At 50.9% G+C, this 26,376-nt stretch overlaps 1 protein-coding gene across 2 annotated transcripts in view; it reads right to left on the reverse strand.

Moving 5' to 3' along the window:
• Positions 1–25,659, reverse strand: part of PAQR4 (progestin and adipoQ receptor family member 4) — a 38,674-nt gene extending 13,015 nt beyond the window's left edge. For both annotated transcript variants that reach the window (XR_005750258.1, XM_040355831.1), the window contains exon 1: positions 21,126–25,659. Coding sequence is in view for 1 of the 2 variants with exons in the window: in XM_040355831.1 (XP_040211765.1) it covers positions 21,126–21,291 (166 nt within the window). In the remaining variant the exon portion in view is untranslated. The remainder of the gene's footprint in view (positions 1–21,125) is intronic.
• Between the last annotated feature and the right edge of the window lie 717 nt (positions 25,660–26,376).

The following is a 26,376-nucleotide window of genomic DNA, read 5'->3' on the forward strand; positions in this document are numbered from 1 at the left end:
TGTAACACGAGGCAGCCAAAGAACATACAACACAGGAGAGACATCAGAGTGATATCTCGGTTCCAGATTGAGTTTGAAAGGCAGCGGAGGGATGGAGTCTGGAAGGTGGTGGAGGGATGGAGTCTGGAAGGTGGTGGAGGGATGGAGTCTGGAAGGCAGTGGAGGGATGGGGTCTGGAAGAGACGGAGGGATGGAGTCTGGAAGGTGGTGGAGGGATGGAGTCTGGAAGAGACAGAGGGATGGAGTCTGGAAGGCGGCGGAGGGATGGAGTCTGGAAGGCGGTGGAGGGATGGAGTCCGAAAGGCGGTGGAAGGACGGAGTCTGAAAGGCGGTGGAGGGATGGAGTCTGAAAGGCGTCGGAGAGTTGGAGTCTGGAAGGCGGTGGAAGGATGGAGTCCGGAAGGTGTTGGAGGGATGGAGTCCGGAAGGCGGTGGAAGGATGAAGTCTGGAAGGCGGTGGAGGGATGGAGTCTGGAAGGCGGTGGAGGGATGGAGTCTGGAAGGCGGTGGAGGGATGGAGTCTAGAAGGCGGTGGAGGGATGGAGTCCGGAAGGCGTCGGAGGGATGGAGTCCAGAAGGCAGTGGAGGGATGGAGTCTGGAAGGCGGTGGAGGGATGGAGTCCGGAAGGCGGTGGAGGGATGGAGTCTGGAAGGCGGTGGAAGGATGAAGTCTAAAAGGCGGTGGAGGGATGGAGTCTGGAAGGCGTCGGAGAGATGGAGTCTGGAAGGCGGTGGAAGGATGGAGTCCAGAAGGCGTCGGAGGGATGGAGTCCGGAAGGCGGTGGAGGGATGGAGTCTGGAAGGCGGTGGAGGGATGGAGTCCGGAAGGCGGTGGAGGGATGGAGTCTGGAAGGCGGTGGAGGGATGGTGTCTGGAGGGCGGTGGAAGAATGGAGTCTGGAAGGCGTTGGAGGGATGGAGCCTGGAAGGCGGTGGAGGGATGGTGTCTGGAAGGCGGCGGAGGGATGGAGTCTGGAAGGTGGTGGAGACCTCATCACCCCATCTGATATAAGGAGCCCTCGTTTTTATCTATCAGTTGCTAAAATAGTTCTGGATGAAGTAATATTTTTACACCAAGAACTTTACAATGTCATCAATGATGATAAACTAAACAAATTCAGGCTGAGCTCCAAGTCCGGAGCTGGCAGGTTGTCATCCCTTCATCACGGCACACCTTCCCGGAGACACGCCATATTTACATGTATCCACACCATAGAAAGCTGAACTGTCTGGGAGCGAGCTATTGACACAAGGCGTGCACGTCGGGGAGATACCAATGTTTGGCCATGGCTGTGAAGGTGACGGCTATTCACCAAAAGCTGTATGTGGTGTGCCAAGCCGCCCCTCCTAATTCAGGAGTAAACGGACTTAAAGCCTCGAACACACGGTCGGACATCAAACAAACTTTCCCTTGGATTTTTGTCCTAAGGGAGTTGTCCGGTCACACCCATAGCATACACACGCTTGGACTTTTCTAAAACTTTCCCAACATTACGTGTTTTTTTCTGCTCTTTACCGCCACCCTTTGGTTAACTTCTGCTATTGTTGGTTCTGAGCATGCGTATTTGCACTTTGTACAAAAGTCCGATGGCTTGCTGTACACACGGTCGGACTAGGCACCATCGGACTTTTGTTGCCGAAAAGTTTGTCAGTTTGCAGACCGAACTTTTTGTCCAATGAAACCCGAAAAAGTTGGTCCGATGGAGCGTACACACGATCGGACAAATTTGAAAACTTGCTGATTTTGAAGTTTGTTGGCCGAAAGTCTGACCGTGTGTACGAGGCTTTAGATACATTCGCAGCCTGTCCATCGCAGACCATGGCCAAAGATGAAATGTTCCTCTACCTTCCAATTCTTGAGTAAAAGATTGGCTAATCGAGCTACAATCACAGCCTGCACACCACATGTCACGGCCAAAGCGGCCATATTCCTCCACTCTCCAGTTCTTGTGTAAATGGTCAGTGGATCAAGCTACAATGGCAGCCTGTCCACCGCAAACCGTGGTCAAACCTGCCACGTTCCTCCACCAATCAGTTCATGAGTAAATGGTTGGCTGACTGAGGTACAATGGCAGGATGGTCGCCGTGTCCCCCATCTCCCAGTTTGCGTGTAAAAGGGTCAAATAACTGAGCTAAAATGACTACCTGTCCACTACACGCCAAGGTGGAAGCTGCCAAGTTCTTGAGCAAATGGTCGATTGATAGAGCTACAACTGCAGCCTGTCTCCCGCACACCACAACCGAAGCTACCACGTTCCTCCACCTCCCGGTGCTCGAGTAAACGTCGGCTGACCAGACTATGATCGCAGCCTGTCCCCCACACACCACAACCGAAGCTACCACGTTCCTCCACCTCCCAGTGCTTGAGTAAACGTCAGATGACCGGACTATGATCGCAGCCTGTCCCCCGCACACCACAACCGAAGCTACCACGTTCCTCCACCTCCCAGTGCTTGAGTAAACGTCGGATGCCCAGACTATGATCGCTGCCTGTCCCCCACACACCACAACCGAAGCTACCACGTTCCTCCACCTCCCAGTGCTCGAGTAAACGTCGGATGACCAGACTACGATCGCTGCCTGTCCCCCACACACCATTGCTGAAGCTACCATGTTCCTCCACATTCCCTTCTTGTGTGTCAGCTGTATTGGGCTACAAGAAGCTGACTAAGCGATGTTCTCCGGCCTAAATCTTCTCTGCGAGCAGCCAGACGGTGTTCAGTGGTGGTGGTGGGGGGGAAAGTGAGTGCGTGTGCTGACGTACATCGGGAAGGTTATCTGTGTAAGCACATAATAAGATTGGAGTTAAGGAGCCTTTACCTGGGATAGAGAGCAGCCATGACCTCTAAGCTTCCCACCGAGGAGGCTGATAAAAGGGGCTCAGAGTCCGGAGCTTCCTGAGCCACACGCAGTCCTCACACCCCTTCCACCCTCGTCTTCCAGAACACTTCCACCCTCGTCTTCAACCCTTCCACCCTCGCCTTCCACCCTCATCTTCAACCCTTCCACTCTCGTCTTCCACCCTCGCCTTCTACCCTCATCTTCCAGGACACTTCCAGCTCAGCTTCTGGTTTACTGATTATTCCAGGAAATAATCTTTATGAATAACTGAAGAATTTTAAATTTACAGATAATACATTATACACAGTATACTGCATATATCAGCATGGATGCCACCCCCCAGTCTCATCAACTAACCTGCAGGCCCGCCCAGCCCACCAGGGTTCCTGACCCCATTTACTCCTGATTCTTATTACCACATCTGTATTCCATCTGCATGGCCCCTTCACTCCTGCACCCCCTACCACCCACTCTCACCACCATTCTCTCCATGCCTGCGCACCACGTCTCTCACCTCTGCACCTGAACCCTGTCGTCCCCCCCTTCCACCACCTCCTCGCTCTCACCACCAGCTCTCCACATTCTCTCACCACCATTCTCTCCATGCCTGCGCACCACGTCTCCCACCTCTTTACCTGAACCCTATCCCCCCCCTCGCTCTCACCACCATTCTCTTCATGCCTGTGCACTACGTCTCTCACCCGGTCTGCACACTGACTCCCCAAAAACCAAGCCTGCATACTCCTCCGCTGTCACCACACCTGACCTCCTTCAAATTTGCCCCGTCGTATCTGTGCGCCGTACCCAGAAAACTAGATACGCCTGAAAATAGGCTTCTTCCGACCGGCGTAAATTTCCTACGCCAGCGTATCGTGGGCGCATATTTACGCTGGACGCATCTGGCGCTCCCATTGATTTCCTATTCAAATATGCAAATGAGGGAGATACGGCGATTCAGAAACTTACGTTTGGTCGGCGCAGGCTACGCGTGGTGCGCGTAAGCTGTACGTCCGGCCTAAAGTTACCCCTCATAAAACAGGGGTAACTTTGCACCAGACTTGCACAGGTCAGCTGGAGAGCAGCTACAGCAGCGTTACGGACGAGCTGAGCACCCACACTTGCAGGACAACACATCTGTGTGCCAACATGCCAGGGGCAGCCGTGGTCATAGCACTACTGCGTCTACGGGCACAGGAGAGGATATACCGCACGCGCATGAACGTCTTTGGCATGGGTGATTCGGAGGTGTATCGCATCTTCAGATTCAGCTCTGATGCCATCCTGGAATTAGCCACACCCCTGCATGATGACATCACCAGCCAGACACACCCCTCACATGCAGTGCAGCCACTGGTCAAGGTCCTGGCAACACTCTATTTCCTCGCCAGTGGAACTTTTCAGCGTACAAGTGGAGCTGTGGCTGGGATATCACAATCCACCATGAGCAGATGTGTGCACCAGGTTGTCCCCGCAATCCTCAGACGCATGTCCCACCACATCATCAGACCCACCCAGGAGGACCTGCGGATCAGACCCACCCAGGAGGACCTGCGGCAGAAGGCAATGCAGGATTTCTACAGAATTGCCGGATTCCCACGCACTGTGGGAGCCATTGATTGCACACATGTGGCACTATGCCCCCCCCCCCCGTGCCACAGAGCACATATACCGCAATCGTAAGCAGTGGCATTCCATCAACGTACAGGTGATAGCCGATGCCCAATGCCTCATATGGGACGTCCGTGCCAAACACCCCGGGGCCAGCCATGACAGCTACATATACCGTCAAAGCGACATCCCAACAGAATTTGAACAGAACATGTATGGGGACAGCTGGCTGGTTGGTGAGTGACATGGGTGTCAGGTATGACTGTCCCCCCCCCATGATGCAGACATCACGAGGGGCACATGCATGACTAACATCCTCCTCTCTTTTCCCTTCCAGGTGACTCTGCATATGCACTTGGGCCCCATCTCATGACTCCATTCCGGAACCCCCAAACCCCAGGAGAGAGAAGATACAATGCTGCACACATACGTACCCGTGCAGTGGTGGAACGCACATTTGGCCTCCTGAAGTCCCGTTTCCGATGCCTGGATAATTCCGGGGGGACCCTGTTGTATTCCCCAAACTTTGTGTGCCAGATCATCGCTGCATGTTGCGTGCTGCACAACTTCGCCATGAGAAAGGGCCTGGAGAGTAACATACGTGATGACCTGACCCCCGAACCAGACATTCCCCCCCTGCCCGAGGCTACCCCATCTGCTGAGGGAACAGCAATCAGGAGATGCCTCGTGGACCGCATCTTTGCACGTTAAACACACACATTCATCATGTCACACGGACAATGCACGCATGCACACCACTGTGGTCCCTAGCTCACACACACCACATCACATTGGATTAGCCCAAGTCCACCATGCAGGACTTGGGAGCAGCAACGCAGCGCCAAGGCCCCAATTATGTCGCTGTCCATTCATACCACATTCACACGGGTCATGGGGATAACTTCTCCCGACGACCCAGGGTGACACACCTTACTGGCAGATACCTGTCACCCCCACATTCACACACCAGTCACACTGTAGCCTGCACTACTGACCGTGTGCATACTTTTCAAAAATAAATAAACTCATATCCTGAGTATACAAATAAAAATAAAACTCATCACGTGAGTATAAAAGAAAAAGAGAAAAAATGCACTCATCTGCCCTGTCGTGGGCCAGGCATGGTGCCACGGCTCCTGGGCCTCAGTTGCCTAGGGGGAGCCGCCTCAGGTGGAGGGGAGGGGCATCTGCAGGAGGATCATCCCCGGTCTCTCCCTGGCTGGCTGCCTGCCCTCTAATGCCAGGGCAATGCGCTGGAGAAAGTTATTGGTCTCCGCCTGCATCCGCTGGTGGTGTTGCGCTGGTGGCGCCGTGTCTGCCTCCCCTCCGCCTGCACGGCTGCTGCCAGGCTCCTCCCCTCCACCTGCATGGCAGCTGTATTTGCCTGCACTGCCTGCGCCAGGCTCCTGACCTCTGTAACAAGGCCTGATGTGGTGGCCTGCAGCTCCCCCAGGCAGGTCACAATAGCTGTGCTGTTTCCACTCAGATCCTGCAGGCTGTCACTGATGGAGGTTGTCTGAGCAGCCAGCTGGGCAGCCAAGGTACAGGCAGCCTGGGTCTGGGCCGAGGAAGCCAGGCTCTCTGCCACTCGGTGCAGGTCACCCACTAAAGCACCCATATAGCGGGTCTGCTTGGCCTGGTCCCTCGCCAGATTCTCCTCCGAGCCAACCGGATCACCCCTGGTTTTGCGGGTAGCCTTCCTGGGGGCAGGAGTGGCTTGGGGCCGGCTGGATGAGGAGGCCCTTGAGGGGCTATCCCTGAGGGGGGAGGAGGCCCTTGAGGGGCTATCCCTGAGGGGGGAGATGGTTTGGGAGGGTCCTGGGATGAGGGTCTCGTCCACAAGGTAGAAACCTTCCTCCATAGTGACCTGCTTCTCCTCTACTTCCTCTAGAGGTGAGGTGGGGGCACTCTCCTCCAGGGATGGCATGGGTCGCCCAGCAGCCGACGACGGCCCAGCACCCTCCAGCACATCTGTGGATGACACAAAGCATTCCCATGTTGGTGGACCCACACACTTGTCACATGTTCCCTTCCACCCCCTCACATGATACACACCGGATAAGAGATAAAACACACTTACCTGACCTCAAGGCCTGATCAACTGAATCATAGCCCTTCAGGCCCTCAACCTGCTCCCACTCCAGGCATCGAGCAATGACCAACTCATCAGGAGTGAGGGTAATCTTAGCGGCTGGTCCACCTCATGTGCCCCTGGCATGCTTCCTGATCGTGGCCAGCTTCTCTTTCACCAGACGCCGCAGATCATTGATTTTTTTTTTTGCTATGTCCCCGGGGGTCCTAGCCGCCACGCCAAGGGCATTCACCTGCGTCGTAATCTCCAGCAGCATCTCATCTTTCTGGACCTTACTGGTCGTGCCACTCAGTGCCCCATGGAGGCACGGGCCGTACTTGGAGAGGTCCTCGACAAGAATTGCCTTCTCCTCAGGGCTGACATTTTTCTTCCTCCTATCCTTACCAGTCACTGGTGCAGACATGGCTCCAAATGCAAAAGTACTAGCACCCAAAAATGTTTGTGTGCTTTTGCACTTGACGGGCGCATGTCTGGGCGTATATATGCACTGGGCGTAGGCGGTGGGCCGGCTTACTGCGACACGCTGGGATCAGGGAGGGGGGACCCTGCCAGGAAGACTGTATGGGGTCAGGGAGGGGGGGCCTGCCAGGTAGACTGTATGGGGCTGGGGAGGGGGGGGCCCTGCCAGGAAGACTGTATGGGGCCAGGGAGGGGGGCCCTGCCAGGTAGACTGTATGGGGTCAGGGAGGGGGGGGCCCTGCCAGGTAGACTGTATGGGGCTGGGGAGGGGGGGGCCCTGCCAGGAAGACTGTGTGGGGGAGGGGAGCCCTGCCAGGTAGACTGTGTGGGGGAGGGGGAGCCCTGCCAGGTAGACTTTATGGGGCCGGGGAGGGGGGGGCCTGCCAGGAAGACTGTATGGGGCTAGGGAGGGGGGGCCCTGCCAGGTAGACTGTATGGGGCCCGGGAAGGGGGGCCCTGCCAGGTAGACTGTATGGGGCTGGGGAGGGGGGGCCTGCCAGGTAGACTGTATGGGGCCCGGGAAGGGGGGCCCTGCCAGGTAGACTGTGTGGGGCCCCATGATTTCTAACAACAGCCCTGTGTGGGGTACACGTGATCCCCTCTACCAGATAAAAGATTTTGGGGATGACTTGGTTCTCTTCTTCAGGCTTTACATTTCCAGACGTATTGATCTCAATGAAGGGATCGGAGAGATCCCAAATCTTGTCTCTGTGTTAATGAGCCTCACATTTCACAGATGGTGTGATCCCGATATCTCATTATTTCTACGGATGGTTTTTCGGGGTCATTTCCCAGAAGACGTGGAAAGGTCACGTTCCATTCAGAGTACAATACCAGTATAAGGTCAAGGTAAGCATCCAGTAGCCGGGACTGTAGTGCGGGTGCTGAGTAAGCAGACCCCCACCTCTCTGCAGCTAACTAGAGACTCAGTCCAATGACAGAGGAACAGGCTCAGCTTTCAGGAATCGCTCACGCTGCAAGCCGAGTACCACAAAAACGGCCCAGCTGGGAAATGTGTATCCTTCTCAATGGTGGAGCCCCATAATACGGGACGACTGAACATAGACTACGGGGTCCACCTCTCTCAGATCTTCACCACCCCATTGTCCTGAGACACCCCATCCCATTGTCCTGAGACACCCCATCTCACCATCCCATTGTCCTGAGACACCCCATCTCACCATCCCATTGTCCTGAGACACTCCATCTCATTGTCCTGAGACACCCCATCCCATTGTCCTGAGACACCCCATCTCATTGTCCTGAGACACCCCATCTCATTGTCCTGAGACACCCCATCTCACCATCCCATTGTCCTGAGACACCCCATCTCATTGTCCTGAGACACCCCATCCCATTGTCCTGAGACACCCCATCTCATTGTCCTGAGACACCCCATCTCATTGTCCTGAGACACCCCATCTCACCATCCCATTGTCCTGAGACACCCCATCTCACCATCCCATTGTCCTGAGACACCCCATCTCACCATCCCATTGTCCTGGGACACCCCATCTCACCATCCCATTGTCCTGAGACACCCCATCCCATTGTCCTGAGACACCCCATCTCACCATCCCATTGTCCTGAGACACCCCATCTCACCATCCCATTGTCCTGAGACACCCCATCTTAATGGCAGAGCCGCACCATCCCCTTGTCCTGGGACACCCCATCTTTTTTTTTTTACAGTAAAAGGGGACACCCCATCTTAACGGCAGAGGCACACCATCCCATTGTCCTGGGACACCCCATCTCAACGGCAGAGCCGCACCATCCCCTTGTCCTGGGACACCCCATCTCAACGGCAGAGCCGCACCATCCCATTGTCCTGGACACCCCATCTCAATGGCAGAGCCGCACCATCCCCTTGTCCTGGGACACCCCATATCAACGGCAGAGCCACACCATCCCATTGCCCTGGGACACCCCATCTCACCGGCAAAGCCGCACCATTCCATTGTCCTGGGACACCCCATCTTAACGGCAGAGCCGCACCATCCCATTGTCCTGAGACACCCCATCTCACAATCCCATTGTCCTGGGACACCCCATCTTAACGGCAGAGCCGCACCATCCCATTGTCCTGGGACACCCCATCTCAATGGCAGAGCCGCACCATCCCATTGTCCTGAGACACCCCATCTCACAATCCCATTGTCCTGGGACACCCCATCTCAATGGCAGAGCCGCACCATCCCATTGTCCTGAGACACCCCATCTCACAATCCCATTGTCCTGGGACACCCCATCTTAATGGCAGAGCCGCACCATCCCCTTGTCCTGGGACACACCATCTCAAGAGCTGGCAGGTTCCCTCTATTCAGGTCACTACTAAAGAGATTACCATTCCGAGCTCCTTATAGGCCCAGGTCTCAAAGCTTCTAAGGACTTAAAACTCCTTTATTAACCTATTCCTGACACCTCAGATATGGGACAGACGTGAACGTCACCGATATACATCCGGGAATATGTCTGTGAAGCGTTCCAGCTAGTAATGGTGAGGTTTATCCCGGTCATGGTACACCTAAAAATGGTGACACTCATCCCGGTCACGGTACAGCTAGTAATGGTGACACTCATCCCGGTCACGGTACAGCCAGTAATGGTGACACTCATCCCGGTCACGGTACAGCCAGTAATGGTGACACTCATCCCGGTCACGGTACAGCCAGTAATGGTGACACTCATCCCGGTCACGGTACAGCTAGTAATGGTGACACTCATCCCGGTCACGGTACAGCTAGTAATGGTGACACTCATCCCGGTCACGGTACAGCTAGTAATGGTGATGCTCATCCTGGTCACGGGACAACCAGTAATGGTGACACTCATCCCGGTCATGGTACACCTAAAAATGGTGACACCCATCCCTGTCACTGTACAGCCAGTAATGGTGACACTCATCCCGGTCACAGTACAGCCAGTAATGGTGACACTCATCCTGGTCACGGTACAGCTAGTAATGGTGACGCTCATCCCGGTCACGGTACAGCTAGTAATGGTGACACTCATCCCGGTCACGGTACAGCCAGTAATGGTGACACTCATCCCGGTCACGGTACAGCCAGTAATGGTGACACTCATCCCGGTCACGGTACAGCCAGTAATGGTGACACTCATCCCGGTCACGGGACACTCATCCCGGGATGGTCACGGTACAGCTAGTAATGGTGACATTCATCCCGGTCACGGTACAGCCAGTAATGGTGACACTCATCCTGGTCACGGTACAGCCAGTAATGGTGACACTCATCCTGGTCACGGTACAGCTAGTAATGGTGGCGCTCATCCCGGTCACGGTACAGCCAGTAATGGTGACGCTCATCCCGGTCACGGTACAGCTAGTAATGGTGACACTCATCCCGGTCACGGTACAGCCAGTAATGGTGACACTCATCCTGGTCACGGTACAGCCAGTAATGGTGACGCTCATCCTGGTCACGGTACAGCTAGTAATGGTGACGCTCATCCTGGTCACAGTACAGCCAGTAATGGTGACACTCATCCCGGTCACGGTACAGCCAGTAATGGTGACACTCATCCCGGTCACGGGACACTCATCCCGGGATGGTCACGGTACAGCTAGTAATGGTGACATTCATCCCGGTCACGGTACAGCCAGTAATGGTGACACTCATCCTGGTCACGGTACAGCCAGTAATGGTGACACTCATCCTGGTCACGGTACAGCTAGTAATGGTGGCGCTCATCCCGGTCACGGTACAGCCAGTAATGGTGACGCTCATCCCGGTCACGGTACAGCTAGTAATGGTGACACTCATCCCGGTCACGGTACAGCCAGTAATGGTGACACTCATCCTGGTCACGGTACAGCCAGTAATGGTGACGCTCATCCTGGTCACGGTACAGCTAGTAATGGTGACGCTCATCCTGGTCACGGTACAGCCAGTAATGGTGACACTCATCCTGGTCACGGGACACTCATCCCGGGATGGTCACGGTACAGCTAGTAATGGTGACATTCATCCCGGTCACGGTACAGCCAGTAATGGTGACCCTTATCCCGGTCACGGTACAGCCAGTAATGGTGACACTCATCCCGGTCACGGTACAGCCAGTAATGGTGACGCTCATCCCGGTCACGGTACAGCCAGTAATGGTGACGCTCATCCCGGTCACGGTACAGCCAGTAGTGGTGACACTCATCCCGGTCACGGTCCAGCCAGTAATGGTGACGCTCATCCCGGTCACGGTACAGCCAGTAATGGTGACGCTCATCCCGGTCACGGTACAGCCAGTAATGGTGACACTCATCCCGGTCACGGTACAGCCAGTAATGGTGACGCTCATCCCGGTCACGGTACAGCCAGTAATGGTGACGCTCATCCCGGTCACGGTACAGCCAGTAGTGGTGACACTTATCCCGGTCATGTTACAGCTAGTAATGGTGACATTCATCCTGGTCACGGTACAGCCAGTAATGGTGACATTCATCCCGGTCACGGTACAGCCAGTAATGGTGACACTCATCCTGGTCACGGTACAGCCAGTAATGGTGACGCTCATCCTGGTCACAGTACAGCTAGTAATGGTGACACTCATCCCGGTCACGGTACAGCCAGTAATGGTGACACTCATTCCGGTCACGGTACACCTAGTAATGGTGACACTCATCCCGGTCACGGTACAGCCAGTAATGGTGACACTCATCCTGGTCACGGTACAGCCAGTAATGGTGACACTCATCCCGGTCACGGTACAGCCAGTAATGGTGACGCTCATCCCGGTCACGGTACAGCCAGTAATGGTGACGCTCCTCCCGGTCACGGTACAGCCAGTAGTGGTGACACTTATCCCGGTCATGTTACAGCTAGTAATGGTGACGCTCATCCTGGTCACGGTACAGCTAGTAATGGTGACACTCATCCCGGTCACGGTACAGCCAGTAATGGTGACGCTCATCCCGGTCACGGTACAGCCAGTAATGGTGACGCTCATCCCGGTCACGGTACAGCCAGTAATGGTGACATTCATCCCGGTCACGGTACAGCCAGTAATGGTGACATTCATCCCGGTCACGGTACAGCCAGTAATGGTGACACTCATCCCGGTCACGGTACAGCCAGTAATGGTGACGCTCATCCCGGTCACGGTACAGCCAGTAATGGTGACATTCATCCCGGTCATGGTACAGCCAGTAATGGTGACATTCATCCCGGTCATGGTACAGCCAGTAATGGTGACACTCATCCTGGTCATGGTACAGCCAGTAATGGTGACGCTCATCCCGGTCACGGTACAGCCAGTAATGGTGACGCTCATCCCGGTCACGGTACAGCCAGTAATGGTGACATTCATCCCGGTCACGGTACAGCCAGTAATGGTGACACTCATCCCGGTCACGGTACAGCCAGTAATGGTGACACTCATCCCGGTCACGGTACAGCCAGTAATATACATTTCAGATAGCTATGAACATTCGATCTGGCTCTTGAAACATGAACATGTTCCTACTTTGCATTAAGCCAGGCCTATGGGGGAGGGATGGGAATAGGAGACAACAATCTGCCAGAGGAAACTCAATGAAGAATGTTGGGCCTTGAGGTGGAGGGAGTCTACAGACTTACCACTGCCTACCTATCCAATTATAATTCATCAGGAATGCTCAACTGAACTCACCGTCCTTTCCCAAAATATTCACGTTTTGGTGAATCTACCTCTTTAATTACTAAATTTTATATCGGTTTTGTTTGATGGCATCCTGTCTGTAAGGGGTCTTCGTAGTCACCCACCCCGAAGATGCCCCGGATGATGACGGCACACAGAAAGGGGCCCCCGTAAGCCTCATTCAATCACCCGAGAGAGATAGATGATCAAACAGATTTCGTTCATGAAACACGTAGAGAGAAAACTAGGCCGTGCTCCACTTTCTTCTCGTATGTACAGCAGCTGATTGGCTGAGCCAGGCATACCGATCGTTCACCTTTCCTACTTTCAGTTGATGTCATCCTCACTTACAATATTCCAGTTAGGGAGCAGGAAGTCATTGGGTCAGCGGTGGGGGGTTGGGGCTCCAGATTTTCCTGGATCCTTACAGTATATCCTTATTGCCATGAAAGCGGTTACCTAGCGCAGTTAACTCTACTCCAACCAAACCGAAAAATATCTACGAGAGAGTATACGGGAGCCAACCCCCTCAGTGTGAAGAACCCCGAGAAATTGAGATCCTCACCTGGTGACTGTTATGTGTAAAACGGCTAATAGGAATATGAGGCCAGATCCACAGCCGCCGAGCGCAACTTAACTTTTCAGAGTTAAGTTACACTGCCGCAAATCTCCCAAGTTAGGTGCCGATCCACAAAGCACTTACCGGGAAATTTGCGGCGGTGTAACTTAACTCCGTCCGGCGCAAGGCGTTCCTAATACAAATGGGCGATTCCCATTTAAATTAGGCGCGCTCCCACGCCGGACGTACTGCGCATGCTCCGTCGGGTAAATTACCCGACGTGCATTGCGCTAACAGACGTCGCTCCGACGTCATTTGCTTAGACGGTAACGTAAATGGCGTCCAGCGCCATTCACGGACGTCTTACGCAAACGACGTAGAATTTGAATTTTCGATGCGGGAACGACGGCCATACTTAATAGGGCTTAGTCAAATAGGACTCAGCCCTATTTTTACACGGCGTAACTCGACGTAAACGACGTAGAATTAGCGCGACGGGCCCGTCGGAACGTTCGTGGATCGCCGTAAGTGTTCATTTGCATATTCTAGGCTGGCCGCAATGGCCTCGCCACCTAGCGGCCAGCCTAGAATTGCATCCTTAAGATCCGACAGTGTAATTCAATTACAAAGTACCGTACCTAAAAAAGTCCATAGGTGACGCTTTAGAAGCAGTTTACAGCCCGGATTAACAAAGCACTTACGCCGACGTATCTCGAGATACGCCGCGTAAGTGCAAATATGCGCCGTCGTATCTATGTGCCGTGCTCACAAACCGAGATACGCCTAAAAATAGGCTTCATCCGACCGACGTAACTTGCCTACGCCGGCGTAGCGTGGGCGCATATTTACGCTGGACGCAAGTGGCGCTCCCATTGATTTCCTATTCAAATATGGAAATGAGGGAGATACGCCGATTCACGAACGTACTTGCGCCCGGCGTATAATATACGCAGTTTGCGCAAGTCGTACATCCGGCGTAAAGTTATTCCCCATATAGGAGGCGCAACCCATGCAAAGGTATGGACCAGGGAATACAAGCTGTCGTATGTTTTGTCATTTACTTATAGCCAGATTCAGGTAGGGCACCGCATCTTTAAGGCGGCGTAGCGTATCGTATTTACGCTATGCCGCCTTAAGTCAGAGAGGCAAGTACTGTATTCACAAAGCACTTACGGCGGTGTAGCGTAAATGGGGCCGGCGTAAGCGCGCCTAATTCAAATGAGGATGGGGAGGCGTGTTTTATGGAAATGATTGGTGACCCGACGTGATTGACGTTTTTTACGAACGGTGCATGCGCCGTCCGTGTACATATCCCAGTGTGCATTGCTCCAAAGTACGCCGCAAGGATGTATTGGTTTCGACGTGAACGGAAATTACGTCCAGCCCCATTCAAGGACGACTTACGCAAACAACGTAAAATTTTCAAGTTTCGACGCGGGGACGACGGCCATACTTTACATTGGCTAGGCCAGCTATTTGTTGGAATAACTTTACGCCGGAAAACGCCTTACGTAAACGGCATATCTTTACTGCGACAGGCGCACGTACGTCGGCGTATCTACTGATACGCCGTCGTAACTCTTTGTGAATCTGGCTATTTGTACGTGAATATGACTAGGCGTAGGTTACGTTCACGTCGTAGGCAGTGATTCGACGTATCTTAGGTAGTAGTTCCGACGTTATTCTGAGAATGCGCTGTTCATTATTCGTATCTTTATGGCGCTCGGCCTATCATTTACATGGGGGTCACGCCTCATTAGCATGGCTCACGCCCACTTCCACTTACGACGACTTACGCCTAGGAAACCCAGCGCAGATTTGGCAGCGCTGGCTTTGTAAATCCAGTGCTTGCCTCTCTGCGCTACGTTGGCGTAGCGTATATGAGATACGATACGGCGGCATAAATATGCGCCGATGTATGTGAATCTGGGCCTATCAGTTTGGAGTCAATCGTGAATTATTGCTCTCACTCTGACGTTGGTGGCGAGACCTCACATCTGTAAGACTGGTGATTTGCGTCACCAGTGCCTCAGGGAAACCAGGAAGTAACCATCTGAAAATTGCGAGTAAAAACAAAATGGTTCGGTTTACAGAGGACTGGGAGAGGTTGGGAAATCAGCATGTAATGTGATTTTTTAGCTGGGGGGGGGGCGCTTTTTGCTCACTTCACTTTCACCAATGTGGCTTCTTGATAGCAATCAGATGAAGCTGGTCCTGGATCTGACTTCAATATGAAGCAAAAACATGAAAAATCACTTCCTATGGACACTTCATCAGGAAGACTGAGGTGCCGCTGTAATTGTGTTCCTGATGAAGGGAGGGAGATTGTTCTGAAACGCGTCAGGCTGAAGCTTTCTTTCATGTTCTGCTTCCTCCGTGTTGGCCTTATGGAAGTTATATCCAGGACTAGGAGCATCTGACCGTTATCAATCAGACACACCAACGAACCTGTCCGAAGCAGTCAGCTTACACTCCGCATTGCAAGCCTATTAGCTGGGTTACACATATATTCTTAGCAGGCACCTTACGCGGGGAGGATAACCCTACGTAATTCCCGGGAGTTGTTCAGACTGAGATGGATCCTCTTAGAAGAGCTTTCCCATATATTTAGAACATACAATCACCTAAGATGTACAACTGTAGAATTTATCCAACTAGACCTCCTACACATGGCTGCTCAGAAAACTGGTCGTCCTGGCCAACAGAAAAGTCACCATACACACCCAATCCCATGTCTTAGTAATTGGGAACGCCTCAGAAGTGAACTAATGACACCATAATGGCCCTATCTATTAGAAGATACCTCCTTCCGCTCAGGCCGCCATGGTGCTCAGTGACAGCTCCTGTTCACCATAAAGTGATATGGGAAGATACCGGCATACAACTCCAAACATGATGGTCCCACTCACACATTTCAGCTTCTACGGCCTTACTCATGGCTACAATGAAGGCCGAGACACACAGGAATGGTCATGGTGTTTGGAGCTGTAGGCTGTTCTAACAAATAACTTTTGTATGGATTCACTGATGTGTATCGGAGTCTTCCCGGCTACACCACTATCCACATATACTGTACATTAGGTAGACCAGGTCCAGCCTATGGATACCTCCATACAACCATGGCGGAAACAATAACTGGACATTACAGAGACCCAGATCAGATTGTTCTTCCCAGAGATAAGAGGTCCACCTACCACATATAATCAGCAATCCCGGGGTGACCGGTATGCTTATAGACGGTGGCAGAAAAGTCCTCCTCCACACATAACCAGAGATCCCGGGGTGACCGGTATGTTTATAGACGGTGGTAGAGGGGTCCACCATCATACATAACCAGAGATCACAGGAAGATCAGTATCTTTATAGACGGTGGTAGAGAAGTCCTCCTCCACATATAACAAGCGATCCCAGGGTGACCGGTATGTTTATAGACAGTGTGAGATGTCCTCCTCCACACATAACCAGAGATCCCGGGGTGACCAGTATGTTTATAGATGGTGGTAGAGAGGTCCACCATCATACATAACCAGAGATCCCGGGGTGACCAGTATGTTTATAGATGGTGGTAGAGAGGTCCACCATCATACATAACCAGAGATCCCGGGGTGACCAGTATGTTTATAGACAGTGGTAGAGAAGACCTCCTCCACATTTAACCAGAGATCCCGGGGTGACCAGTATGTTTATAGATGGTGGTAGAGAGGTCCACCATCATACATAACCAGAGATCCCGGGGTGACCAGTATGTTTATAGACTTCTCTACCACAGTCACCCTCTACACATAACTAGTCGTCCCGCGTTTACCGGTATGCTTATAGACGGTGGTAGAGAAGTCCACCATCATATATAACCAAAGATCCCAGGGTGACCGGTAGGTTTATAGATGGTGGTAGAGAAGTTCTCCTCCACACATACCCAGAGATCCCGGGGTGACTGGTATTTTTATGGACGGTGGTAGAGAAGTCCACCATCATATATATCCAGAGATCCCGGGTTGACTGGTATGTGTATTGATGAGTTGAACCTTAAGACAATCTAGTTGTACCTGAACATCCATATGCCGTCTACAAGATCTACAACAGACAGTCATAACAATCTACTCCAAGGACTATCAAATCTCCTCCATGGACTACCAAAATTCTGTTCATGTAAATCATTTTCAGTTGATATTCCCAGAAGGATATTTCAGGTTGGTGTTCAGAATTCGGGAAGTGTACAGAATGTCCGCCAACTGATACAAAGTCACCGACGTGTTCAATAAAAAAAACACGTGCTCATGGTAGGGTTCGATTATGGGGAAGGATGAGCATGACGGGTAATGGTAACGATAAAACAGTAGAATGAGTTTATAAGGATGTCAAGCTCCCAGAAATGATGGGGAAGTAGAATGAGATTATCGGGAAGGATAATGGGAGGATGAGGATAACGGGACGGTAGAATGAGATTATGGGGAAGGATAATGGGAGGATGAGGATGGCGGGACAGTAGAATGAGATTATGGGGAAGGATAATGGGAGGATGAGGATGGCGGGACGGTAGAATGAAATTATCGGGAAGGATAATGGGAGGATGAGGATGACGGGACAGTAGAATGAGATTATCGGGAAGGATAATGAGAGGATGAGGATGACGGGATGGTAGAATGAGATTATGGGGAAGGATAACGGGAGGATGAGGATGACGGGACGGTAGAATGAGATTATCGGGAAGGATAATGGGAGGATGAGGATGACGGGACGGTAGAATGAGATTATCGGGAAGGATAATGGGAGGATGAGGTTGACAGGACGGTAGAATGAGATTATCGGGAAGGATAATGGGAGGATGAGGATGATGGGATGGTACAATGAGATTATCGGGAAGGATAATGGGAGGATGAGGATGATGGGATGGTACAATGCGATTATCGGGAAGGATAATGGGAGGATGAGGTTGACGGGACGGTAGAATGAGATTATGGGGAAGGACGAGCATGACGGGTAATGGTAACGATAGAACAGTAGAATGAGTTTATAAGGATGTCAAGCTCCCAGAAATGATGGGGAAGTAGAATGAGATTATCGGGAAGGATAATGGGAGGATGGCGGGACGGTAGAATGAGATTATCGGGAAGGATAATGGGAGGAAGAGGATGATGGGATGGTAGAATGAGATTATCGGGAAGGATAATGGGAGGATGAGGATGGCGGGACGGTAGAATGAGATTATCGGGAAGGATAATGGGAGGAAGAGGATGATGGGATGGTAGAATGAGATTATCGGGAAGGATAATGGGAGGATGAGGAGGACGGGATGATAGGATGAGATTATAGGGGAGAATAATGGAAGGACAAGGAGAACGACCTTGTAGTAACGATAGGACGGTGGAATGAGAGTATAATGGAGGACGAGGATGACAATTTCACAGTAATGATGGGACAGTAGACGGATAATGGGAGAATGAGGATGACGGGACAGTAGAATGAGATTATCGGGAAGGATAATGGGAGGATGAGGATGACGGGACAGTAGAATGAGATTATCGGGAAGGATAATGGGAGGATGAGGATGACGGGACAGTAGAATGAGATTATCGGGAAGGATAATGGGAGGACGAGGTTGACGGGACGGTAGAATGAGATTATCGGGAAGGATAATGGGGGGATGAGGATGACGGGGCGGTAGAATGAGATTATCGGGAGGTATAATGGGAGGATGAGGATGACGGGACGGTAGAATGAGATTATCGGGAAGGATAATGGGAGGATGAGGATGACGGGATGAGATTAGAGGGGATGATAATGGGTGAATGAGGATTACGGGATGGCAGAATGGGATTAGAGGGGATGATAATGGGAGGATGAGGATGACACGCTTGCAGAAATGATGGGATGGTAGAATGAGATTATCGGGAAAGATAATGGGAGGACAAGGAGAACGATCTTGTAGTAACGATAGGACGGTGGACAACGATGGGACTATCAGGATTACGAGTTTATAGCAATGATATGATGGAGGAATGATATTAGAGGGGATGAGGATGATGAGATTGTAGCAATGACGGGATGGAGGAATGAGATTATAGGGGATGATAATGAGGGGATGAGGATGACGAGTTTGCATGAATGATAGGATGAGATTAGAGGGGATTATAATAGGGATGAGGATGACGAGCTTGCAGCAATGACAGGATGGTAGAATGAGATGAGAGGGGATGATAATGGGGGGATGGGGGATGACGAGCTTGCAGCAATGATGGGATGGAGGAATGAGATTAGAGGGGATGAGGATGACACGCTTGCAGCAATGAAGGAACAATAGAACTAGTTGAAAGGAGACAATTTCGGGAGGACGAGGATGACGAGCTTGCAGCAATGACGGGATAATAGGATGAGATTAGAAGGGATGATAATGTGGGGAGGATGAGGATGACACGCTTGCAGCAATGATGGGATCAGAGGGGGATGAGGATGGCGAGCTTGCAGGAATTACGGGATGGTAGGATGAGATTAGAGGGGATGATAATGAGGGATGAGGATGACGTGTTTGCAGCAATGACAGGATGGAGGAATGAGATTAGAGGGGAAGATAACGGGGGGATGAGGATGACGAGATTGCAGCAATGACGGGATGGAGGAATGAGATTAGAGGGGAAGATAACGGGGGGATGAGGATGACGAGATTGCAGCAATGACGGGATGGAGGAATGAGATTAGAGGGGAAGATAACGGGGATGAGGATGACGAGATTGCAGCAATGACGGGATGGAGGAATGAGATTAGAGGGGAAGATAACGGGGGGATGAGGATGACGAGATTGCAGCAATGACGGGATGGAGGAATGAGATTAGAGGGGAAGATAACAGGGGGGATGAGGATGACGAGCTTGCAGCAATGATGGGATGGAGGAATGAGATTAGAGGGGAAGATAACGGGGATGAGGATGACGAGCTTGCAGCAATGACGGGATGGAGGAATGAGATTAGAGGGGAAGATAACGGGGGATGAGGATGACGAGCTTGCAGCAATGACGGGATGGAGGAATGAGATTAGAGGGGAAGATAACGGGGATGAGGATGACGAGCTTGCAGCAATGATGGGATGGAGGAATGAGATTAGAGGGGAAGATAACGGGGATGAGGATGACGAGCTTGCAGCAATGACGGGATGGAGGAATGAGATTAGAGGGGAAGATAACGGGGGATGAGGATGACGAGCTTGCAGCAATGACGGGATGGAGGAATGAGATTAGAGGGGAAGATAACGGGGGATGAGGATGACGAGCTTGCAGCAATGACGGGATGGAGGAATGAGATTAGAGGGGAAGATAACGGGGGATGAGGATGACGAGCTTGCAGCAATGACGGGACGGTAGAACTAGTTGAAAGGAGACAAATGTCGGGAGGACGAGGATGACGAACTCGGCAGCAATGATTGGGACGGTAGGATGAGATTAGAGAGGATGACGAGCTCACAGTAGCAAACGGGACGCCGGAGACTTCTGACCAATAAGAAAGAATGAAATGACTTTTGTGAGATCCCACCAGATGATGGAGAGCTCTGACAAGGTGGAAGGACGTGCAATCTGCACCGACGCTGAAAAGGGGAAGCTGAGTGACAGGAGCTGCAACATTTACATCACCAGTCGTCTTTCTACATGACGGCGTTACCCGGCTTTACCAGAAACAGGAAAAGGATAACCTCAAGGGAAGAGCTGTCAGTGCGGCACACAGCAGAGGAGGAGGAGGGGGAGGAGGCGGCGGCGGCAGCCAGGCAACCCACATAACACACAGCATGCTGACGACGGACTGCACACAGCCCGTCAACCCAGCAACACGCAAACAATGGACATAAATGATGTACACGGCACACGGACAATGGACATAAATGATGTAGACGGCACACGGACACAAATGATGTAGACGGAGAGTGGACACGGCCCTCGGGCAGCTCTTACCATGTGTGTAGATGTTGCCCAGCTCATTGTGCAGGTAGAACAAGCTCCTCATACATTCTCCTCCGTTGGCCACAGGACGGTACCCTGTCAGCACAAACTTATTGAACTGGAGGTGGGGGGGGGAGCTGGCCCAGTCCAGGAGCCGGGGGCCACTCAGGAACGCCATGGGTCTCCGCAGGGATAGGCCCGTCCTCCGTGCAGAAAGGATTTCCAGACAAGTGCAGGCTTATCGAGCAACGTCCGAGCAGCAGCTGCTCCACATGCAACAGTATTTGAGATATGTCAGCAGTTCTTTCCCCACCTGTAAAGATATTCATGTCCTAGCTGTGACATTGCAGAATCTATGGAGTTTCATTGTGAAGTAGTCCATACCGGGGGTCGTATCGTGCGGGGGACACTTCTGGCAGGTGGCTCGTTCCCAAAAGGCTATGCAGTCTGTTTGCTGGTATTAGCAAGCTGCAAGTTGAGACTAAGCCGTGAGGAGGTCATCAGGAATGCCGCGATCTTGTCTATTCTTCCGCACACACAAATATTTCTCATGCCTCTTCATTCACGAGTACATTCCATCCAGTGACATCACGATTAACTTTTCTTTAACGGAGAAGATCGTTCCCGTTGCTGCTGGCCACCAGCCGGCTTCTTAACTTAACAAACTTGTCACACGAGGGGACTAATTCCTGAAAAGCCTTAGTCACCGAGCATCCAATCAATGAGCGGGGCTCAACACACACACACACACATATAAAGGACAATTCCTCGCTTTATAACCTGTAGAAAAACGAAGGAGGACCAGGAAGTCTCCGGCCGGCCAGCAGCTCAGCAACTTCACACAATGACAGACGGCGATCCGTTTCCTGGAGATTAAGAGAATTTGTCATTCAAGTTTCTGCTGCCTCCTCCGAGTGATTGTAAGGTGTAACGTGTCCTTCTCCACCACAGATACTTCCACCTGATATCTACACACACCATCTTCCATCAGATACAATACCAGAAGGGTGTCCTGACCTAAATAATGGAGCCCACCCTCTATCCGTCTTACAGGAGGGCAGCTCCACAAAACTTCCAGCAAGAAGACACTTTATAATAATATCCGCACAGGAGGAAGGGGTCTTGATATCTTCATGATCACCCTAAGTCCATAGAGTACAAAGAGTCCTCCAACTGAAGGCATTCCATTTATAATATCCAGAGAGTAGGAAAGTGTCTCCTAATCCGGCTGGGTGTTCAGGGGTCGAAAAAGTCCTTCAACTGAAGGAATTCAATATATAAAATCCAGAGAGTAGGAAGGTGTCTCCTGGTCCGGCTGTGTGTTCAAGGTTCAAAAAAGTCCTCCAACTGAAGGAATTCAATATATATAGTATCCAGAGAGTAGGAAGGTGTCTCCTGGCCCAGCTGTGTATTTAGTGGTCGAAAAAGTCCTCCAACTGAAGGCATTCAATTTATAAAATCCAGAGAGTAGGAAGGTGTCTCCTGGTCCAGCTGTGTATTTAGTGGTCGAAAAAGTCCTCCAACTGAAGGCATTCAATTTATAAAATCCAGAGAGTAGGAAGGTGTCTCCTGGTCCGGCTGGGTGTTCAGGGGTCGAAAAAGTCCTCCAACTGAAGGCATTCAATTTATAAAATCCAGAGAGTAGGAAGGTGTCTCCTGGTCCGGCTGGGTGTTCAGGGGGTTGAAAAAGTCCTCCAAATGAAGGCATTCAATTTATAAAATCCAGAGAGTAGGAAAGTGTCTCCTGGTCCGGCTGGGTGTTCGGGGGTCAAAAAATTCCTCCAACTGAAGGCATTCCATTTATAATATCCAGAGAGTAGGAAGGTGTCTCCTGGACCGGCTGGGTGTTCAGGGGTCGAAAAAGTCCTCCAACTGAAGGAATTCAATATATATAGTATCCAGAGAGTAGGAAGGTGTCTCCTGGTCCGGCTGTGTGTTCAAGGTTAAAAAAAGTCCTCCAACTGAAGGAATTCAATATATATAGTATCCAGAGAGTAGGAAGGTGTCTCCTGGTCTGGCTGTGTGTTCAGGGGTCTAAAGAGTCCTTCAACTGAAAGAATACACTTTATAATAATATCCAGATAAGAGTTAGGGATCTTCTGGTCCTGCTATGTAGTCAGAGGTGGAGAAAGTTCTCTGGTTGAAAAAACTCCCTTTATAATACTATCCAGACATGAGGAAGGTGTCTTCTCATCTTCATGGTCACCCTAAGTCCAGGGAGTAGAAAGAGTCCTCCAACTGAAGGCATGCAATTTATAATATCCAGAGAGTAGGAAGGTGTCTCCTGGTCCGACTGTGTGTTCAGGGCTGAAAAGAGTCCTCAAACTGAAAGAATACACTTTATAAAAATATCCAGATAAGAGTTAGGTGTCTTCTGGTCTTCATGGTCACCCGATGTCCTGCTGTGAGGTCAAAGTTCTGAAAGAATACACCTTTATAATACTATCCAGACAGGAGGAAGGTGTCTTCTCATCTTCATGGTCACCCTATCTCCAGGGGTAGAAAGAGTCCTCCAACTGAAAGAATAAACTTTATAAAATCCAGACAAAGGGCAAAGTGCCTCCTGGTCTTTATGGTCACCCTATATCAATTTCTATGCTCTGGGATCAAAAGAATTTTCCAATTGTAAGAATACACGTTATAATAATATCCAGACAAGGAGAAGGTGTCTCCTGGTCTTCACAGTCACCCCATGTCCACCTGTGTGTTCAGGGGTGGAAAGAGTCCTCCAACTGAAAAAATACTATCCAGATGGGGGAAGGTGTTTTCGGGTCTTCGCGTTCACCCCATGTCCACCGGCCATGGGTGGAAAGACTTCTCCAACTGTAGGAATACAATTTATAACATCCAGACAAGAGGAAGGTGTCTCCTGGTCTTCACGGTCACCCCATGTCCAGCTCTGTGTTCAGGGGGTTTAAATTGTAAAAATACACTTTATAACAATACTCAGACTTTGGGGAAGGTGTCTCCTGGTCTTTATGGTCACCCTATGACCAGCTGTGTGGCCACGGGTGGAAGGAGTCCTCAGATTGTAGGAATACAATTTATAGTAGAGGCGTTTCCTGGTCTTTAGGGTCACCCTATGACCAGCTGTGTATTCAGGGGTTAAAAAAAATCTCCAATTGTAAGAATACACTTTATAGTATGGAGACAGAAGGGAAGATGTCTTCTGGTCTTCACAGTTACCCTATATCAAGAGCTATGAGAGTCCTCCGATTGTAGGATCACACTTTATAATAACATCTGAAGAGAAGGAAGGTGTCTTCTTGGTCACCCTATGACCAGCTGTGTGTTCAAAGGTAAGAGTTCACTTACTGTAAGAATACCCTTGATTATAATATCCGAGGAAGGAGTCACCTTAGATCCACCACATAGGTATGCTTTTCTATGACAAGGCCCCATCTTGGTACATGAAGAGGTCTCCCAGTACAGGACATGATCAGTCCCTATATGAAAAAACAAGTTCATCAGCAGCAGTCTCTGTGAGACATCTTCCAAAGTCTTATATGTGACACCTGAGGTCATCTGAAGCTATTTGTCAGGAGAGGATGGAAATGACCCTCACCATAGGAGGCAAAGGCCCCAACATATAGCTATCTTTAGGCAATGTGAAGGTCAAGGTCTTCTGGGTAAACATTGAATATGGTCTCTGGCATAAAACTATGGCTGTTTGGAGAATGTGAGGATGTCTCTCCCCATGGGATGGTCTCTAGGATGTAAAGATGTCTAGTTGGAGAATGTAGGGATGTCTCACACCATAGGACAGTCTCTGGAACATGGCTATGTCTAGTTGGAGAATGTTGGAATAGTCTATCACCATGGGAATGTCTAGATTGAGAATCTGGGGGTGTCTCTCACCATGGGACGGTCTCTTGTATGTAGATATGTCTAGATGGAGAATGTCTCTCACCAACAGATGGCCTCTAGTATGTAGCTACGGTATATCTAGGTGGGTAATGTGGGAATGCCTCTCACAATGGGACAGTCTCTAGTAAGTAGCAATGGACAACTGGAGAATGATGGGATGTGTCTTACCATGAGACAGTCTCTATTACATAGTTATTCCTAGTTCTAGAATGTGATGATGTCTCTGACCAAAGAATAGTCCGTGTTATGTAGCTTGTTGGAGAATGTTGGGCTGTATATCACCATAGGATGGTCTTTGGTATGTAGCGATCTCTAATTGGAAAATGTGGGGATGTCTCTTACCATAGGATTGTCTCAAGTAAGGTCTAGTTGAAGAATGTCGAGAGGTTTCTCACTGTCTCTGGTAAGTAAAGTCCAGTCGGAGAATGTGGAGATGTCTCTTATCATAGGATGGTCTGCAGTAGGTACCTATATATATATATAACTGGAGAGTATGTGAAAGCCTCTTCCCATAGGACAGTCTCTGTACACTTGGAGATTGTGGGGATGACCTTCACAATATGACAGTCTCTAAAATGTAGCTATGTCTACTTGGGCAATATGAGTATGTCTCTTATTATGGGACAATCTGTATATTTCTAGGGGGGTTAACGTGGGAAATAATCTCAAGATAAGACGGTCTAGTGGAAGAGAAGGAAGAAGGGTCTGAATGCAGGACACTCTATGTGAGGTGGCCTCCGATGTCTCCTAGGGAAGGACTCCTGATTAATCTCGAGCTCTCTGCAAATGTTATTTTACAAAGAGGAATGTCCCTAGGAGGTATGTGGATCCTACCACAATGTCTCTAGGCAGAGGATTGTCTCAAGAAGATACAATTCTCATCCAGGTCTCTACTCTGGGTGTCTTTAGGCACAGGACAGTCTCACGACAGGATTCAGGGTCAAGTCACTCCTCTAGATGGAGATGTCTCTGAGCCGAAGACTGTCGCAGGAGGATGGGATTTGGGGTCAGGTCTCTTCTCTGGCTGGGGATGTCTCTGGGTGGAGGACGAAATTCTGGGTCAGGTTTCTCCTTTAAATGGAGATGTCTCTGGGCTGAGGATGGGAGTCTGGGTCAGGTCTCTCCTCTGGATAGAGATGTCTCTGGGTGGAGGACGGGAGTCTGGGTCAGGTCTCTCCTCTGGATGGAGATGTCTCTGGGCTGAGGACGGGAGTCTGGGTCAGGTCTCTCCTCTGGATAGAGATGTCTCTGGGTGGAGGACGGGAGTCTGGGTCAGGTCTCTACTTTGGATGGAGATGTCTCTGGGCTGAGGACGGGAGTCTGGGTCAGGTCTCTACTTTGGATGGAGATGTCTCTGGGCTGAGGACGGGAGTCTGGGTCAGGTCTCTACTTTGGA

The sequence above is a fragment of the Rana temporaria genome, chromosome 6 (genome assembly GCF_905171775.1).
Source record: "Rana temporaria chromosome 6, aRanTem1.1, whole genome shotgun sequence".
Classification (NCBI taxonomy): domain Eukaryota; kingdom Metazoa; phylum Chordata; class Amphibia; order Anura; family Ranidae; genus Rana; species Rana temporaria.